The sequence below is a fragment of the Nicotiana tomentosiformis genome, chromosome 12, assembly GCF_000390325.3.
Source record: "Nicotiana tomentosiformis chromosome 12, ASM39032v3, whole genome shotgun sequence".
In the NCBI taxonomy this organism is placed as follows: domain Eukaryota; kingdom Viridiplantae; phylum Streptophyta; class Magnoliopsida; order Solanales; family Solanaceae; genus Nicotiana; species Nicotiana tomentosiformis.
In genome coordinates this window covers 115448460-115469726 of record NC_090823.1, presented here as the reverse complement: position 1 = coordinate 115469726, position 21267 = coordinate 115448460, and the positions used below count along the sequence as shown (strand labels likewise).

The following is a 21267-nucleotide window of genomic DNA, read 5'->3' as shown; positions in this document are numbered from 1 at the left end:
AGGAGATGGTTTAAGTAGAATATCTAGAAATTTAATACTCTCTATTTAGAAAATAGCCCTCGGATCTGCACATAGTTATTGCTCTTCAGAATTTTTTTTGCCAAATTGGTTGAGTTTATGTTATGTTTACTCTACATATCTATTAATATGCTATTCACTTCTTTTATTTTTACTAGGTCACTTTAGACTTTTCACGCTCCTTAAAAAATAATAATTATAGTGTATATTTTACCATATAACCCCTAATAATGATAGCTTTTCAAAAAGTCTTAAAAAATAATTTTGAAAATGAGTAATTAATGATAAGGGTAAAACAAGAAAAAAAATTATTTTTCTCTTGATTTAGTATAGTAAATAAGTAAAAGTGAAAATATATTTTTAGTATAGTAGACAAGTAAAGGTGAACGGACGGAGTATACTATATTTTTTGGTTTAGCTGGGAGGAGTCATTGACAGAATAATTTGGGTTGATAACCCAGTTAATCAATAAGGTAAAGTTTTGTAAAGCCCTCTGTCAAATGTCAAACTAGAGTTTGAAATCTATTGATCATCATCAAATAGTGACCAAAATTCATCATAGCACTTGGATTTGCTTTTCTTCTTTGGTTGTGGTTGGGGGAGATAATTTCAGTCGATTCACTCAATAAAAAGGTCTAGTTGTTTTTTCTCCTATTTTTATTGTTGACATGTTGAATTAGTTAGTTGGCATATGAAAGGTGACATCCCAGTCCTAGTGCACCCATACACATGTAAGAGACCGTTTGGATTTACTTAAAAAAAAGAAGAAGTGATATTTGAGCAAAAAATAATTTTAAAGCTAAAAAGCAATAAGTTGGGTTTGCTCAACTTATTGTTTTTTGCTTATTTTAAGCAATTTTAACTTATTTAAAGCACTTTTTAACATTACCAAATATTGAAAAAAACTTAAAAGCTGATTTGACCAGCTTAAAAGCAAATCCAAACACACTCTAATATACGCCAATTGCTCCATTGATCATAGTTTCTATCTTTTTTCCTTTTAGTTTTTCTTCTTCTTCTTCTTATTATTATTATAATTAAAGGTGTTCACGATCTAGAAGGGAGTCTTGGAACAACGGTAAAATTGTCTCAGTGTGACCTATAGATTACGAGTTCGAGTTGTGGAATCAGCTACTAATGCTTGCATTAGAGTAGGCTGCCTACATTACATCCCTTAGGGTGCGGCCCTTTCCGGAACTTGCGTGAATGCGGCATGCTTCGTGCACCGAGCTACGTGTGTTTACCATCTGGTGAGAAATGATTCAAATAAAAAATTTAACTAATGATTAAAAAAAGCGATATAATTTTTAATTTGAATTTAATTTTTTTTAAAATTGACAATATTTGATTTTATTTTATAAAAAAATTAAAGAAAGAAACTTACAAAATGGCTAAACTTTAAATAGTTATAAATAATGGAAAAGGTCCAAAATTGTTCATCTACTATGGTATATAGTTTAAGTTTGTCCCCGTTATACTTTTCGTTCAGATCCACCCCTACCGTTAACAAATTTTCTATAATTGTCCTTAACCCTAACGGATCTACACCAAAGGGCAATTGTGCAAACTTTATTAACGGTAAGGGTAGATTTGGACGAAAAGTATAACGGGCTTACAAATATAAACTATATACCATAGTAGAGGGGCAAATTTGAACCTTTTCCCTTAAATATATTGCCCTTAAAAGTGGCTATTTGTGCGGACTAAACCGGCCTCCTAGCAGGTGCATTAGACGGCCCGGTTCTGGGTTTAACAAAAGGACTGCTCTGAGTAGAGAATCAGCTGAAACTTCCATTTCTGTGCATCTCGAAAATCAATGGCACCAACCGCAGCGGATGTGGAGGATGAGATAAAGGACGAGAAGAACCCTCCGCCTCTTGATGAAGATGATATTGCTCTTCTCAAGACTTATGTAACTCTTCTTTGTCTTTCCTGTAATTCATGTTTAATGCCCAGCTATTGGGGAAATATCACGAATTTTCTTAAGATTAAGATTAAATTTTACTAAATATTGGAAATGATTTATGCAGGGTTTGGGACCTTATTCAACAAGCATAAAGAAAGTTGAAAAGGAACTCAAGGAAATGTCAAAAAAGATTAATGATTTGTGTGGTACGATTTTCTATGTCTTTGATTCTTGTGCTTAATGTTTGAATTCGTGTTACCTCTATTGCAATGTGATATATATAATAATAATAAATTTTTTTTTTTTATCTTTTCCACCTTAAGTTCCTATCTATTTAAGGATTGGTTAGGGCAAAGTAACAATGCAGCAATGTTTACTGCAAAAGATTGAGGTTTTAAGAGGGATGGCAATGGAGCGGGGCAGGGCTGGCCAAGCCTTGACCTGCTAACATTTTGAACCGCCCCGCCCCGTTTATGTTTTTTTTTTTTAAAAAAATAAAATTATTTGTCTTTATTTTTTCTTTTGTAGTATTCTAAAATAATTTTTTAACTTTTTCAATTTTTTATTTGAACTTTATATATTAAAAGAACCAATTGGAACTTGACTAAGTTGTTTTATCCTTGTTCAATAATTGATTCAAAATTTATTTCATACGCATAAATTATTCACTGAAATAATTATTTTTTGTTATAGATTATGCTTCCAGCAGTTAGCTCCTTTAATGGAGTAATCAATTAAGGTTAAAATAAGAAACCAATGGCAACAAAATGATATGCTCCTTTAATGGAGTAATCAGTTAATGTTAAAATAAGAAACCAATGGCAACAAAATGATTAAACACAATCTGTTACAACTTTCAAGACCAATAAGTTTGAATTTTAGTAAAAACTTTACCATTCAGTTCATCATTTTACTAGTAACAATATGAAGAATTTAACAAGCAATCCAACTGGACCATACCGTTACAGTTACTATATTCAAAGCCAACAAAAAAAATGATAACAGAGAGATAGATGTGATTCTGAATCATTCAATCAAAATGTCAAATAGATTGAGCAACTTTCAGATAATCCAAAATAAAGTTTGCCCCGCCCCGCCCCGCCTAATTCTTCCCTTGCCCTGCCCCATTAAGTGTTTGCCCAGCCCTGTCCCGCCCCGCCCTGCCCTGCCCCAATTGCCATCCCTAGGTTTTAATTGTCTATTTATTTATTTATACTTCTCTGTCCCAATTTGTGTAATGGTGTTTGACTGGGCATAGAGTTTAACAAAGAAACTTTTGAAACTTGTGTATTAGTCATCTCATTAAGGGTAAACTAAATATTTTACAGTTAAATTTGTCACGACCCATTTTCTGAACAAGCCGTGACAGACACCTGATCGCTAAATTTGACCGAGCGAACCATCTGCGCTTATCAAAACTATTATAACTTCAAACTTTATATGCAACAAGGCAATATTTTAATCAAATACTTTTAATTAATTTGAATATCTAAAATAAACCCACTCCAAAACTTTATTTGTAGTAACTACTGAAATAATTCAAAGTTATTATCAAAAACACATGAATCTTAACCCACCGGCTGTGTCTATGAAGCCTTCACTGATAACTGACACACTGCTCACGACATGAGATTTCCTGGCCAGTTCTCCAAGTAAACAAAGAAATAGCTAAATAATGACGACTCAAAGGAATACTCCACGAACAAGAAGGGAGCTCACCAATAGCACTGGAAGTGAGGAAAGTCCTAACCCGTAGCCTGATCGCCTGCAAAACCGGTTACTACGTTGTACCGCAGACCAACGCAGGTTCCCAAAAGAGAACGTCGGTACCATTCATTGTACACACTGAGTCTCAACGACAGGGAACAAAACTTTAATAAAATATATATTAAAGCAAAGATTCTAAATGCATGGAAAGCATAAAGCTTCTAAGAACAATTCTAAAATAATTGCATAACAACAGTTTATGAATATTCTAAAAGAAATTCTTATCTTTTTCTTTCTTATCTAAAAAAAATACTTCACTTTATGCTTCGGGAGTTCCAACTATCCTGATTCATTTCTGTCTTAGTCACCGTTTGATCGGCACGGATTCGATCCCAACCTGATCGAATAGGCCCAATCCACGAGGTGCCACTCGCTTCATGGTTCTCAGCGCTCATGTGTCATACCTTAGCCTGGCTAGGTAAATTCTCAGCAATGAGACCCTCGGCTCGTGTGCTCCCTACTTTGGCACAAATAGTTTCAGGAAGTCAACGCCTTGATCAGGACCCTCGGCCTGGACGATGACACCTTCTCAGAATAGAGGCAACAACAACAACAACAACAACATACCCAATAATATCCCACACCGTGGGGTCTGGGGAGGGTAGTGTGTACACACGCAGACCTTACCCTTACCTTGTAATAAATTGTTCCCAAAAATACTCTCAAAAATACTTTAATAATAAATTGTTCTGTGTGACCTCGCTAGGATCTAAATCAACTTCTCAACTTTCTTGATCATTCAAGTCTAAATCTTTTCTGGAACAACCTATACATACTCATACTGGTATCCTTAAATGTAAAGCATGGCATAAGCATGAAATAAACATTCAAAAGTATTTCTAAAGATTCTTGCTTCTTCATGAATTTTATGGCATATAAGAATAACACAAAAATCTGAAAATTTATGCACATATACCAGAATAAATCATCTAAATTTTAGCTAGAATAATTCTAAGTTAATAGATACTCACTTGCTCCAATTAAGTACATATTAACTCTTTTAAGCAATTCATCAAACGCCTTATATGTGTGCTTTTGTGAGTTAATCCACTTTAGTAAAGGGTTATATCAACTCACCTCAAAACTCTTCGAGCCAATACGTAGGCTCCAGTCCAATTTATACCCGTCAAACAATCGATTCTATAACAACCAGTGCATTTTAATTAATTTCAAAGTTTCACACCTAAACATGGAACTTACTGTTGATACAGAGAAGAAGGGAATTAACTATTCAATTCTTACCTACTACTACTGTAGGATAATTGACAATAGGAAATTTTATATACCTGAGTTCAAGAACTAATGATTTGTAAAGAAACCTAGAACTTTCCGTTGCTTGCGTGAATAAGCAGCAAGGCTACTTCTATTTCGTGGCTGCCTCTGTTTCGTATAAGGCTTTAAGCCTTTTGCCTCTGCATGAGTAAACAGAACGCTAGTTCTGTTTTGTTTAAGGCTTTAAGCATCTTGCCTTCTAACAACCCACTTTATGGGCTTTAGGCTTGTCCCTTTGTTTTTTTAACTTAACTAATATTTAATGATACTCACTTTTAATAATTAGTAATATTAAAATTATTAATATTCCCCTGCTTGTATATCACATTATTTATAAATAGAGAAGTAACTCAAAAGCCAATCATAAAGGTTTAAATCCATAATAGAAGTATAAGTTTTTTGCACTCAAGGCAAGATTTTAAAAAATTAAATTCTATATTAAGTGTGTCTTGAAACTTTTAAAGATTTGAGGAATGTTACAAAATTATTTCTGGATATAGAAATGTATCATTCTTTTTAGAACAGATTAACAAGAAAAGGGAAGGGTAGCCCGATGTACAAAGCATCCCGCATTCATGTATGGTCTGGGAAAGGGTCGCACCCCAAGGGGTGTAATGTAGATGGCCTACCCTAATGCAAGCATTAGTGACTGCTTCTACGGCTCGAAAGCATGACCTATCAGTCACACAGAGACAACTTTACCGCTGCTCCGAGGCTCCCCTTTAGACTAACAAGGAAACACCACCATATAAAATTTTATATGAGACAGGTAGTATTTGTTTTTGAAGGTGGGAGAGGGTTAGATACGAGAGTAAAGGAAACAGAGGGATCTTTTTCATTTCCTTTTTAATTTGTCAGAATATGTAATGTGTTTCTGTTACTATTTTCTTGGATATTCCTTAATTATATGGCTGTCTTCAACTCATTGTAGGTATTAAGGAGTCTGACACTGGGTTAGCTGCACCAAGTCAATGGGATCTTGTTTCTGATAAACAGATGATGCAGGAGGAGCAACCTCTTCAGGTGTGGTTTTATGAGAATAAAGATGCATGGTCATGTATTTAGTCAAATTCCTTGAAGCTATAACTAAACGTGTCGAGCAGGTGGCTAGGTGTACGAAGATAATTAGTCCCAATACAGAAGATGCAAAATACATGATAAATGTCAAGCAAATAGCAAAGGTATGTTCTCGTGGCTTTCACGTACGGCATTGCTTTCGGTCGTAATGTGCTTCAATTTGTGGAGGTGTGATGGGACGTTGTTTTTCCTTTTTGGGGTTAGCAAGACATAAGACGTTTGAAGCCTGCTAATTTGGAGATATATTGATAATTTACGTATGGTTGATATATGAAAAGAGTTGACTACTATGACATTAGGAAACTTGTTTGCCCTATAGTTCGTCATTTTCATCTTAGAAAGTACATCGATTAAAGAAGTGGACATGTTCTCACGAGTTTGTCTTTAGCCTGAAGGATGTTTAACCCTTGTTTTTTGGTTTGAATTTGGCGAAAAGGGCCAAATATACCCCTTTACTTTCGAATATTGTCTATATTTAACCTCCGTTATACTATCCGGTCAAATTTACCCCTACCGTTATACTATCCGGTCAAATTTACCCCTACCGTCACCAAACTTTTAAAAATTACCCCTTGATCTATTAAGTAATCCGAAATCTCCAATTTCCTTTTATTTAAATCACTTGTTCTTCTTACTCCATTATTTCTAGAAATTACTATTGATGTGAATGCTAAAGGTACTAGACTATACAAATTATTCATGGATATTTTTAATTACCAATGCACCCACTTCTTTTCTTGTGATAATGGGTTTGGAATTGGTTTAGAATTTTATTTATTTTTCAACCATATACACATTGTAGAATTCAGTGGGTCTATTTATTGTGTATTATATGCAACTGATAATCATGTATGTACATGTATATTCGAATATATTTTGTTATTATCTGGTTAGTATAGAGTTCGATCGACTAACTTAAGAGTGCACAATGCGTAGGCATTTGATTAAAGCAAAGTTGAATTCGACAATGTAAAGTTTCAAAGGAACTTCAACTTCTATCACTAATAATTGCAAAGTCTCCATATCTTTGGTGCAACGAATTCATTAAAGGTGTGGTGTTGTAAATACTTTTGGAATTTAGACAAGCTACCTAATTTAGATTCTTCAATTTAGTATACCTTGTTTTCTAACCGGTGTATTATGTTAATATTTTTTTCTCTTATAATTTTTTTCCAATTAAGAAAGCAGGTAAATACCAATTATTTCGAAAATAGTGGAGTATGAAGAAGAATAAGTGACTTAATTAAAATAATTTGGGAGATTTTGGGTCACCTGACGGACTGAGGGGTAAGTTTTAAAAGTTTGCTGATGGTAGGGGTAAATTTGGCCGGATAGCATAACGGTAGGGGTAAATTTGACCGAATAGTATAACGGAGGTTAAGTGTAGACAATATACGAAAGTAGAGGGGTATATTTGACCCTTTTCCCTTGAATTTATTGGTTATGATGTTTAGAAATGACAGAAGTTACACAATATTGTTTGTTCGATAGCCTTCCATGAAGTTTTTTGACTACGCTCGTTTTGTAACTGCAGTTTGTTGTTGGATTGGGAGATAAAGTTTCTCCAACTGATATAGAGGAAGGCATGCGAGTCGGGTAGATTCTTCTCTTCTCTCTCTCCCTTCGTACCCCTCCTGAAGTTGCAATCTTAAGCAAAATCAGTTCTGAGTATGGTGGGATGATAACTTTCCTTGAAATAATAACACTCATTGTATTACACAGGATGGTTTCTAGATAATGGGCTCGTGGAGGGGGGTGTTATGAACATTAAGATCTCTTAGCATTTTGTTAATGGACCTTTTTTCTGATACAGTAATACTTTATTTGATGTGAAAGCTTCCGGTATATAAGAAGTGTACCAAAATAGAGAACCTATAGACATGTTTGTAATGGATTCATCAACTACGGATCAGAATGATTTGGAGCATCTAGATATCACTTGCTGTCATCCTGCAGACAATAAAAGAACTTTTGCAACACATATTTGCCCCCTCATATGCCACTTTGGCATGTGCAGTTCATTATAGAGTAATTATCTTCTAGAGGATGGTTGGAGAAGGCTTGTAGATTTAGCGAGCATTTATCTTATTTATATTTTTCTTTTTCACTTAATAAATGTAGTATGAAGTACTCTTTTTGTTATGGCTGGTTATAGAACTTCATTGCTTAGCATGTCAAGCCTTGTGGTTACCTTCATTTTGTGTTGGTTATGCCTACTTTAGGATTCATGAACTATTTAGGCAGAACAAAGTATTTTAAACTTCTGTATGGAAGATTACCGAACAATTCCAAATTCTTGCCTCTTTTGTAAATCTTGATTGGGAGGTTTGGCTTGACTATTTTTTATTATTATTGCAGAGTTGACAGGAATAAATATCAAATCCAGATTCCGTTACCTCCCAAAATTGATCCAAGCGTTACAATGATGACAGTTGAGGAGAAACCTGATGTAACATACAATGACGTTGGTGGATGCAAGGAGCAAATTGAAAAAATGCGAGAGGTACTCATGATTGTACATGCTTCGGTTGTGTTATTGGGTTTTTTGTATCTGACTTGATCCTGCTGCTTGGAATTCTTTCTTTTTGACATGGAAATTTTGATTTTTAACAACAGGTTGTTGAGCTGCCCATGCTTCACCCAGAAAAGTTTGTGAAACTTGGAATTGATCCTCCGAAGGGTGTTCTCTGCTATGGTCCTCCTGGTACTGGAAAAACACTGCTTGCCAGAGCAGTAGCTAATCGAACTGATGCATGCTTCATTCGTGTTATTGGTAGTGAGCTGGTTCAGAAATACGTTGGCGAGGGGGCTAGGATGGTGCGTGAACTGTTCCAGGTCAGATGCGCTCTTGCTGTCAAATTCTAATGGGAGTTCTTATAGCATTGATTACTGACTTGTGATTTCATATGGCAGATGGCACGCTCCAAGAAGGCCTGCATTGTGTTTTTCGATGAAGTGGATGCCATTGGAGGTGCTCGATTTGATGATGGTGTAGGCGGAGACAATGAGGTTCAGCGAACTATGCTTGAAATTGTGAACCAACTCGATGGATTTGATGCCCGAGGGAATATTAAAGTTCTCATGGCAACCAATAGGTTAAGTTTGACTTATGTTGAAACTGTTGTTTTCAGTGCATACATCTAGTTTATTTTATAAAGGTAAATAATATTATTAATAGTGGGGAAATCTCCCATATACAAGCAGTATACTGAAAAGTAGATTCTCCGTAAATGTACTCGATCTTCTATATAAACTGGAATCTCATGGTTGCACCAAAAAGAAACTAGGAACGAGAGACTATTTTTCAGCATATGCATCTAGTTTTTCATGTGGGTTCTAGACTCTGGGATACTTTGGGTAATTATGCAGCTATTGGTGAATGACAGCTCGGTTGGTGGTATATGCTTACTTGTCTTTTACTTTCTCTTTAGCAAATCTACTGCTTTCTTCTTTTCTCATATTTTTGGACTCTCGCCTCAAATATATGGTTTTCTTGCACTCCAAAAGTCCATTACTTTTGCGTAGATTTTCAAGTCGAGCTTTTAATATGGTATTTGGCAGTGAAGGGCCACATTTTACTGAACGAATCTTACAAGGTTCCTTGTGGCTCTGACTGATATATAATATAACTCCTCTCTCGTGGAGGGGATTTGCCAGTCCTCTTCTCTTGCTTTTTTGGAATTGGAGGTCGGAATTGTTTCCATTTGTTTGAAGTTGATTTATGGTAGTAACTAGTAACAAGTGTTTTCAGTTCATTGATATTGATAGCTAAAATACTATTGAACAGATTGATATCCTCTTGCTCAAGTTATAACTCCATCTTCCTATTATCTTCAGACCTGATACACTTGATCCTGCATTATTGCGTCCTGGGAGACTGGATCGCAAAGTTGAGTTTGGTCTGCCGGATCTAGAGAGTAGGACACAGATATTTAAGATTCATACGCGAACGATGAACTGTGAGCGTGACGTTCGATTTGAACTTCTGGCTCGTCTTTGTCCAAACTCTACTGGTAACCTCTTGTTTAAATTGCTCCATGAGTAGCATATTATATTTATTTATTTGATATAGTTGTAGCTGTTGTTTGACTTATGTACATGTTGATTCAACTGCTCTGTCCGACTCCTAATACTTGCATTTCTTTTTCAGTCAGCACAGGAAAATGTCTATCTCTTAAAAGCTCAAGTTATACCATGTCACACTTACCTTATCCAAAAAACAAAAAAAAAAGTCACTCGTCGACCAACATTCTATTTAGTATCTGACAAAATCTTACACATTAAAAAATTTGTAGTATATAGTTTCAAGAATCAAATTTGTTTCACAATTCAATTTAAACCATGTTCTGTTTTTCGTTTATCTACCTAATTGTCATCTACTTAAATATTTCTTACCATGCCTGGGTAATATGTTAGCCAATTTTAACTTCTATAAAGAAATATTTTCATTCTTAAATTACAGGAGCTGATATAAGAAGTGTGTGCACAGAGGCTGGAATGTATGCTATTCGAGCTAGAAGGAAGACTGTTACTGAGAAAGACTTTTTAGATGCTGTCAACAAAGTTATCAAAGGGTATCAGAAATTCAGTGCGACGCCAAAGTACATGGTCTACAATTGATCGAGCTGCTTTTATTTTTGCTTCCTTGAGAAAGGAAAACAGGGCACTGACAGGAATGGAGCAACACTGTTTGATAATTGAGCATTATTGTTTCCTGTAATTGAATCTTAGGAATATTTGGCCTGTGTGCACATGAGATATGTTACGTTTATTAGTTAGATGTTGGATAATGTATTGATTTCTGTGGGCGTCACAAGGTTATCCACAACATGTTATCATTTCATGAAGATTTGATCATTGTTATTTGAATTATTGCTTCTTAGTTCATCATAGATTGTGTCATTAATATGTTATGAGAAAAAGCAAAAATGCTGGAAGTGAGCTTTGCCCTCAATTTCTTCTATAAAGTTGCTACTGTGCAGGCAAATGTCACCATAGTTAGACTGTTGCATTGAGCAAAAACTGCGATGCAATATATTGGCTGGTTCCCCAGATTGTCGATGCTAGTGGCTCCTTTCAATTTTGGCAAGAACTTTAATGCCACTAAAATGGACCCTTTCGAGTTTCAGGTTTCTGCTAAAAGTGGCACTTATTCACTTCAGATGTCTATTATACACTTCTGACTAGATTTTCTCCCAAATTATTTGGAAACAAAAGTACACGACTCATTCATGTCATCGTGTATGGAATGAATAGGAAATAAGATAAGAAATGAAAATTAAATATGCACTATGAACAAATTTTAGTATCTAGCAGTGGTAGAATGCAATGCAATCAACAAGATCTTGCTGAACAGATCAGCAGAACATTATATCCCATAAACAGCAAACAATAAAGAGACATTTCGTAGAAAAGGCTATATTACATTGGAACTAAGATTGGTTGTCTTGAGCATCTGTTTCACCCCTTGAACTCCGATCAAGACTAAATGTCCTCTTGCTCATATTTGCTCGTTGAACTAGCCGAACTAAGGCTTCAACCACTTCTGACATAGGTGGCCGGAACTCAGGCTCAGGCTGCAACAATAGCATACAGGACATTGAGATAATGTCTAGGTTCTTGATAAACACAGCAGATTTATGAATTCAGCTGACTGTCTATACAAAATATTACCTGGACACAAAGAGCAATTACATCAGCGAAGCGGGAAATAGATTTAACCGGATAGAGCCCTTTGAGCGCTGGATCAACCATCTTAGCCAAGGCATCAATATCATGGAGTTGAGGTGTTGCCCATCTAACTAAAGATTGTTCTGATCTTGGTCTCTCACTGCATCAAGAGCATACATATTGATCAAGAAAATTGATACCATCTGAATTTCTTCCTGTTTGTTTTCAAGTAATTTGACACAGTATCATGGTGACTAAGTTACTTTACCTATCAAAAGGTTTTCGTCCGGTAAGAAGTTCCAACATAACAACTCCAAAGCTGTATACATCACTTTTTATGGTGCATTGCCCATACATAGCTCCCTCAGGCGCACCATATCCAGACCCTGTATTATGGTTTAGTGCCTACAAATATCGGGACGTGAAGCTTTTAGGAAGAACAAACAGCTAAAATTTTGTACCAATTGAATAGTAGAGGAGCAAGAGATAAAGCACCAGGAACCATTGAAAGACTAGTGCATAATAATGAGTTACATGGTAAAGTGTTCCTTCATAATATTCTACTGCATAATTTCATGCCCAAGACTTGAATAAAGTTTCTGTTTTCTACGTGACAATTTCTCTTTCGGCCCGAATCTATGAACCACGGAGACACTTGTAAAAGATTCCATGTTCCAATGGTTTGTGCACAAAATAAAACTTCCCTGAAGCAAATGACGTTTCAACCATGTGATTCGTCAATATTTCTTATCTCTTTGAAAAGGACACATAAGCAGCTAATAGAATGTCAAAACATGCCTCTCTCTCTCTCTATATATATATATATACACACACACATGCACATATGTGCATGCTTATATATCGAATCCATTGCAACAATGCATAAAGTAAGGTGCTCAAAACTACCTGATCTGCATCATCAATAAGGCTTGCTAATCCAGAATCTGATAGATGAGGATTGAGTTCCATATCAAGTAAAATATTTGCAGATTTAATGTTTTTATGAACCAATAATGGTGAACAAACTTCATGCAGATACCTGCAAAGGATGCTTATATTAGCTAGTGAAGAAACTTGCTCATGCAAATTAAGAGATGTGGAATCACATAAATTGGAAATTTATTATCATCCCTATTTCATTTTATGTGGCAGTATTTCCTTTTTAGTCAATTCCAAGAAGATTGACACCTTTCTTCATTTGGAAACATTTTGACTTGAAACTTTAGATTTTACCCTTAATGACATGCTTTTATACCCACATAAATGTCATTGCAAGTTTAATACCACACGTTCCAAAAGTCTTCCTTTCTTTCTTAAACTCCGTGCCTAGTCAAACATCGACACAAAATGAAATGGAGGGAGTATAAAGTTTTGATCAGCTTTCTATTGGCAAGACCAGCATATTTAGCATACTGAGCTCTAACTAAATGGAATAACGAACTCTTCTTCACGTTAACTTACTGGTCATCAATGTTTAAGAAAGACCAAAAATCTATAGTGGTCTTTTTGTCTGACAAGTTTGATTTCCAAATGCAATAATACTATGGATCCATTGGTAAAATTCATTACGACTCACGACTAAGTGCTTGGTATTGACTTTCACAGAATCCCCTTTTCTATAAATATTGGGTATAGATAACAAAAGATTTATGTAAACTATTAGCCTTCAAAAAAACAAGGATAACGTAGCATTGCTGCACATTCCATGAATTTTATAGTATAGCATAAAATAATTCTGAAAATTGCAAAAACTCACTCTAGTGCTCGTGCTGCACCAAGTGCAATCTTGACTCGACTATTCCATGCTAGTGGCTTGCTCTCCTCATCTGACAGATGTAGGAAATCATGCAGAGAACCATTTTTATGGAATTCATAAACCAGCAAGTGCTGTCCATGCTCTGAACAGTAACCAACCAGCTCAGTTATATTTGGATGATTCAGCTGGGATATCTCAGAAACTATATTGAGAAAATCTTCGGGATTCTGGAGAGCAGACAAATTAATTTTCTTCACAGCAAGAACCTACAACATTTCAAATAACAGGAAGGAACACGTGAGCATAGAATCAGAACAAACAAAATTCGTCAACAAATGAAGTTCTCTTTTTTGAAACTTTCTTTAGTTTGTTGTTTTCCTCATCAGACTATTTTTCAAAAGTAATTTTGATTAATTAGCATCACTAAACCACCTTCAAAATCCATATCCCTCTTACGGGGTATCAACTTTTATTTTATATTCATAGGAGAGAGTCCATATCCCTCTTATGGGTGTGTGAACCACTTACATAAGCATAAATACTGGTGGCTTCAAACAGAACTAGTCAGAACAAAAGTTTTCAACATATAAAGTTCTATCACACTTTTCTAAATACTTAGTTTTTCTGATCAGACATTTATCTACGATTTAATACCATCTTACTTGAACATGTGTTAGCATCACTAAATCACATTATAGTCATAAGAAAGAAAAAAGATTTCATAGAGAGAAGTTTTACTTTGCCATCATTAAACTGAGCGCAATAAACACGCCCAATTGATCCCTCGCCAATAAGGTTTTCAACATTGAAGCTATCAGTAGCCATCTGTAGGTCTGCAATTGAATATTGTGTAGCCCTTATTTGAGCTGTATTAATTTTCTTGGGAGGAACAATGGGTTTTGGTGACATGTCAACCGCATCAAAGGACTTAAGGCGCTCAATAGGTGGAGGTCTTAAATTTACGGCAGTGGGAGTTTCAAATGTGTTTATGCTTATTGTGGAGGAGGTTTGATAAGGTTTCATCTCTGCACCCAAAAAAAGACATTGAGTAAGAAATTTAGCAATAAAGAAAACATAACAATGAAAATGTTAGACAGCACCAAATAAAAGCCCCAACTCAGATCCATTACAGCATTGAAGTTGAAATTGAGATGAGGCATGAATGATATAAGCATGAACCAGAAAATTACTGATGAAGTTGCAGGTGGAAGGAACTTGTATTGTTAGATTCAGTTTGGGGCATTCAATGGATTAAAAGGGAGAAAGCAACTTCCCAACCATGCACCTGAAGATAATTCCTTCACTGTGCTGAAAGTTACAACCTGAAGCACGAGTTCTTCGGGTCAACTATATTCTGAAGAGGTTTTGTTTTCCAGGAAATTAAACCGTCAAGGGTAGCTGCTGTTAATTCGTCAAAACAATCATAATCTTTAAAAGCAACAGGTAATTTAGGACCTCCTCCAAAAGATCAGTTTGACTTTCTAAAGGTTATACCTCTGGAACTTTCTATAAAGCATGAAAATTTTGACTCTTCAGAATTTATAATCTTTCACATCCATACTGTTTTTACCCTTCGATGATAAATATGTTGCTGTTTCGCTGCTTCCTTTTGTATCAACGACAATACCTTGCAAAATTTTGATACGACTTCCATGGTTTATAAACAATTAACAAGCTAAGCATAGTGGCTTAACAAATCACAATTGATCATTATTGTTCCTTGAGAAATATCCAAAGAGTTGAGAGAACATTCATGACATTTCTTAACAAATCAAGAATTGTGAAAGCGGAATACCTTGTACTTCCTGTGAACTAAGAGGAGCAAATGGCTGATTATCAAGTTTTTCTATGTCTGTGGACGACCTTCTTGATCTTTTCTTGATAATAAAGAATGCTATTATTGCCCCAACTACTAGAATGGATATCACTATTCCTGCAACACCTCCACCCCCTATACCTGATTTCCCACCGCCATCACTGCCCGAATTGCTGCCGTTCCCTCTGGATTTGTGATTTCCATTGGGGTTGTTTGCAGGTGTGCCAGGTGGAGGTGGGGGTGCAGTTCCTGAGCTCCACGAATTACCATTTGATCTGTTATGAAAGATTCATAAATCCCGACCACAATTAGATAGAACCCTCCAAAGAATTTGTAAAGATGAATAATAATTATTGGAATCTGAGACACTCACTGCACTATCCCTTTCAGCTGATTAGGAATCCAGCCAGTAAATTGGTTATTCTCAACATTCCTAAGCATGAAGGAATCAGCTTGATTTTCAACTAATGGATTTAACTCAAATTCGAGAACTGAGATATAGGTATCAGCCATAATATCTACACATATTTGGGACACAGAACTTACAGATCGCCGAGGGGAAGATTGGCGAGGACGTCAATAGTTCCTGTAAACTGGTTGTTCTGCAAATACCTGCATAATACAACAATGAAACTTTCATCTTTGGAGGAAGCTCAGGAAATAGAAATATGAAGTTTAACAACTCTTCTCTTACATTTTGTTCATACTAGTTAGTGACTGGAAGCTTTGAGGAAGATTACCCGTCATAGAATTAAAAGAGAAATCCCTGAAACATTAAAAAATCAATTAGAACTATGTGACAGAGAATGAGAAATTTCAAACTATTATTTTTTAACAAGGATATGATAAGAGCAAGCCAAATCCAAGTAGCAAACTAGCTGAATTGGCATAACTTAATACTTCTGAAATCAGACCAAAGACATGATTCCCTTCTCCGCAGTACTGTGGGAAAGGGAACAACATGTGTCTAAACCTCTTTCTCAAATAGAGACAACAACTTAAATAATAGAATAAGTGCACTTTCATGATAACATTTGAGAACAGAAAACTACTCTCATTCAGATCATAATAAGGCAATACCAAAACTCTGATGAAATGACAGGAGATGAATAGGACTTACAATGTGTTGAGAGCAGAGAGCGAGTCAAACGCGACAGTCACTGATCCTTGAATTTGATTGTGACTGACATTTCTACAACCAGATATAAAACGTCGCAGAGAATCATATGGAACCCCTAGAGAATGAAAAGTACCAAGTATCTTAATTTTAAACAAATATCAAATTTAAGCATTTCACTTACAAGTATTGGAGGGAGGTCATCTGTGAAATGGAATAAGGGAGGCCACCATTAAAACCACTAGCAGCAAGGTTTCTGCATTGCAAGGTAAGTTCTAAGAAAGATAAGAGGAAGAAAATAGAACAAGAAAGGGAGGAAGACATGTAAATAATCACACATACAATCTTTGCACATTTGGAGGAAGCTGGAAAGGTAACTGGCTCCCCATATTGTTATTGCTTATGTCACTGCAACATTCCCAAAGATGACCACATTCAAGCATTCAACATAAATCCAATTAATAAGGAACAAACGAAGGCCATTCATCTTACAAATTGGTAACAGATTTTAGACTATCTAGTTGGAACCCCATTGAACCCGAGAGTCCAAGGCCTGATATCTTGCTGAAGGAAAATGAAAAGAAAGGAAACAAATCATCAGACCACACCAAGTAAATAATTTCAAGAAATTGAAATAACATGGAGATGAAGACAAAAAAGTAAGACCAAACCCCACATTTCAGTTACTCTATTGCCAGAGCAGGTAATGCCTGTCCAGGACTCTCCACAAGGATCACCACCATTGGCACTCCATTTTGTCAGCTGTGCTGGTGAGTTTAAGCTGGTATACAGGACTCTCAGAACAGATGCTGAAAATTAAAGTGCCGCCAACTAGATCATTTTAAAATCAAGACATATCTGACCGTGAAAGGAATTTAATAAATAAAGAAATAGATACATATGAACTGAAAGTGTGGGAGAGGGTGGTGGAAGTGAGGGTGAGGAGGACGGTGTCTATATCCGACAACCAATTCGGGTTCATGACAGGTCGTTCGACTATGGAAGCGATCCACCTTATTAGGAGGTTGGGGGAACAGTACAGGGATAGGAAGAAGGATATGCACATGGTGTTTATTGACCTGGCAAAAGCGTATGACAAGGTCCCTAGGGAGGTTCTTTGGAGATGCCTGGAGGCAAAAGGTGTGCCGGTTGCCTACATTAGGGCGATTAAGGACATGTACGATGGAGCTAAGACTCTGGTTAGGACTGTGGGAGGCGACTCGGAGCACTTCCTGGTTGTTATGGGTTTACACTGCGCTCAGCCCGTTCTTATTTGTTCTAGTGATGGACACACTGACACGACATATTCAAGGGGAGTTGCCATGGTGTATGTTGTTGTTGATGATATAATTCTGATTGATGAGACGCGAGGCGGCGTTAACGAGAGGCTGGAGGTTTGGAGACATGCCCGTGAGTCTAAGGGTTCCAAGTTGAGCAGGACTAAGACAGAATACCTGGAGTGCAAGTTCAGTGTTGAGTCGAGAGAAGCGGACTTGGACGTGAGGCTTGGATCGCAAGTCATCCCCAGAAGAGGCAGTTTCAAGTACTTTGGGTCGGTTATCAAGGGGGATGAGGAGATTGACGAGGATGTCACACACTGTATAGGGGTGGGGTGGATGAAATGGAGGTTAGCATCTGGAATCCTGTGTGATAAGAAAGTGCCACCGATACTCAAAGGTATGTTTTATAGAGCGGTGGTCAGACTGGCCATGTTGTATGGGGTAGAGTGTTGGCATGTTAAGAACTCACATATCCAGAAGGTGAAAGTAGTAGAGATGAGGATGTTGAGATAGATGTGCGGGCACACCTAGGATGGATAAGATTAGGAATGAAGATATTCGGCAGAAGGTGGGTGTGGCCCCTATGGATGACAAGATGCGGGAAGCGAGACTTAGATGGTTCGGGCACGTGCGAAGGAGAAGCCCAGATGCCCCGGTCAGGAGTGTGAGCAGTTGGCCATGGCGGGTTCGAGAAGAGGGAGAGGGCAGCTTAAGAAGTATTGGGGAGAGGTGATCAGGCGGGACATGGCGTGACTTCAGATTTCCGAGGACATGACCCTTGATAGAAATGTGTAGAGGTCGAGCATTAGGGTGGTAGGTTAGGAGATAGCTGATAAGGTTCGTCCGGGTGGGAGGCTAGTCTGATAAGATTTTGTCCTAGGCTGCTAGCGATTATTGTTGTGTCCACACTATTGTTTCGTTTTTCATAGTATCGGGCCTTATTCATTAGTTTTTGTTATTGTTTTTCATTTATTTTCTGGTTCTTATGTTGTTGTTATTACTCATATGGTTCTGTTAATGGTACTGACATATTGTCTCTTTTCGTTTTCTTGAGCCGAGGGTCTTTCGGAAACAACCTCTTTACTCTCCGGGGTAGGGGTAAGGTCTGCGTACACTCTACTCTCCCCATACCCCACTTGTGAGAACTCACTAGGTTGTTGTTGTTGTTGTATACATATGAACTGAGAAGTGAGAACAACTCAAGAGAAGGATTTTACATAGGACAAACTGTTAAAAGAATGTGCAGCTACGACGCCTTGACCAGCATGGTACAAAGTGGTGAGCAACTCAACAAAACCACTACTGTGAAACTCTTTGGATCATCAGCAGTCCAAAAGTAAATTACATAGCTTTGTCAAGTCTTTGATCAACTTCAAACTCAAATGTTCTTTTGTCTCCCCCCCCCCCCCCCCCCCAAAAAAAAGGAAGAAAAACTTCTCCAGTAATTGCTTATATAATGCCGAAAATAATAAATAAACAAATCAAGTTAGAGCATGTAAGCTCCAAATTTACAAACCACAAGTTTCCCGTAAGAAGGTACCTTTTTCCAGACTTCAATTTTAATGAAAGAAACTTGTTATGCAAAAATTGATCATTTCTATTAAGTGAGGACAAGACTGAATACAGCTACAACTACACCAACTACTACTCAATTCCAAATTCAGTTGGGATAGCTTTATGGCCATAAATAATATTTCAATCAGTATATAAAATGTTGTTAAGAATTTCAGCATATGTATTTAGCCATTGTAGCTAATCTATTTGCAACTCTTCTCGAGTCCATTCTCAGCTAAAATTTTCTTTGGGAACGAGAAAAATAAAACCTTTACGAATTACTTCAAATCTATTTCTTTATATGACACATACTGAAAAACACAGAGAGATTAATTAAGAGAATGATAAAAGCAAGAGACTAACCATCAGATGGATCTGTGTCAGTACCATTGGCGGAGCTGAAGAACAGTGCCACCGCCACCGCCACCGCCACTACCAGTAGCAAAAACCTCATCTTTCACTCACCACTAACAACACTAAATTATGCAACACTTTTCCTTTTTTTATATTACTAGACTTGAGTATATTTTAGCAATTGAGTAAATGGTAGTAGTAGTAGTAGTAGTAGTAGAGTATATAATTAGTGAAAGATAAAAGAAGAAAAGGGTCAAACAGGTAAAGGGATTGATGTTTTTGTGAGTAGCCATTTCAAAGAAAAGCTGGCAGTAGCAGTCACTATTCAGCTACTGCTACAAGATTCCAAAACCACAGACTTTTTTAGCCATTCTCGTTTTTTCCCTTTATTTACAGTATAATTACAGTACTCATTCATTCTATTAAAGATATTTAATGTAGATCCGTTTGACAAAAATGAGATTGTATATTTAGACACACCTGAGCATAGTACTGACACTATGGTTTAAGGAAAGGAAATTTCCTTTATCCGAAAAATATATATATATATACACACACTTTAGAATCCTCTTAAAATAAAGAATACTTTTTATATAGTGATAAAAGTTAAAACTTTTTTAGTAGGAGTAGAACTTTTGGCTTTAAATTTGAATTCTGCTTAATAACGGAAAGAACTAATCCTAAGATGGAAGAAGGAACGCTTGGACAGTGAAAAGAAGGGGAAAGGGCCAAAAATGCCCCTCGATAGTGGAAAATAGAGTAAATTTGTTCTTATTTTGAATTTGATTTCAAATATTTACTTATTATTAGTGGATTAATTCAAATATGCCTGTCAACTATGAAAAATAGAACCAATTTGCCCTCAATTTGACTTCAGCCCCAAATATGCCTTTATGATGAGTGAACTATCAATCCATTTTTTCACGGTTAAAATTTTATTTGACTTCTATTTCTAAAATAACGAGAGGACGAAAATAAATAAAAAAATTAAATTTAAAATCAGTTACTAACACTTGATATCGTTATCTTAAAATTTAAAATAAATCATGGGCTCCGTCCCTGCCTGAATGAGAACGTCCACATGTAATGAGAGTATACACATGGCATTGACACTATAGTGAATGAGAGTCCACATGTAAGGAAAGGGAATTTCCTTCATTAGAAAATTATAAAGTGTAATAGAAAAAAAAAATAGAATCCTTTTAAAATAAAAAATAATTTTTTTATATAGTAATAAAAGTTAAACTTCTTTAGTAGAATTTCTGGCTTTAAATTTGAATTCTGCTTAGTAAGGGAAAGAACTACTCCTAAGATGGAAGAAGGGAAGCTTGGACAGTAAAAAGAAAAGTAACTTAGAGATTCTGTGTTTGACATTTGAATTATGGATAGTACTGCTTACGACAAAGTGGAATATGAAAGCAAAACACAGAGTAATTGACAAATTGATAAAATGATTACCCCCACCCACCTCACTCTTTTCTTCTTAAATTATTAACGTTGCTCATGATTGACAACTTCCTAAATTTAATCAATCATAGTTACTGAAGTGGAAAGGGAAAAGTAATAGTACTGTCGCTGCTGAGGAAAAAAAGTAAAAAAACCCTTTGGACAGAGCATTCTACTGGTTTTTATTTTCTTACTCTGTTTAAAAAGAATTACTCCATATAGTTTTATATTTAA

At 36.2% G+C, this 21267-nt stretch overlaps 2 protein-coding genes across 2 annotated transcripts; one reads left to right on the top strand and one right to left on the bottom strand.

Annotated features, from left to right (window-relative positions):
• The first annotated feature begins 1719 nt into the window (after positions 1–1719).
• On the top strand, positions 1720–10930 carry LOC104111713 (26S proteasome regulatory subunit 7 homolog A-like). The gene is made up of 10 exons (XM_009621466.4): positions 1720–1930; positions 2049–2130; positions 5895–5986; positions 6067–6144; positions 7575–7636; positions 8399–8543; positions 8657–8875; positions 8954–9135; positions 9878–10053; positions 10503–10930. Exons 1-10 carry the CDS (start codon positions 1835–1837, stop codon positions 10658–10660), a joined length of 1290 nt encoding a protein of 429 aa, XP_009619761.1. The 5' UTR covers positions 1720–1834; the 3' UTR covers positions 10661–10930.
• A 382-nt stretch (positions 10931–11312) lies between these two features.
• Positions 11313–20062, bottom strand: LOC104111714 (protein STRUBBELIG-RECEPTOR FAMILY 6-like). Its single transcript, XM_009621468.4, has 16 exons — positions 19597–20062; positions 17076–17208; positions 16892–16963; positions 16742–16807; positions 16584–16655; positions 16403–16474; positions 15977–16048; positions 15829–15894; positions 15656–15715; positions 15262–15557; positions 14205–14491; positions 13467–13732; positions 12617–12749; positions 11979–12115; positions 11714–11870; positions 11313–11616 (listed from the first exon to the last, which is right to left on the bottom strand). The coding sequence occupies exons 1-16, from the start codon at positions 19685–19687 to the stop codon at positions 11473–11475; spliced, it is 2124 nt and encodes a 707-aa protein (XP_009619763.1). The 5' UTR covers positions 19688–20062; the 3' UTR covers positions 11313–11472.
• Between the last annotated feature and the right edge of the window lie 1205 nt (positions 20063–21267).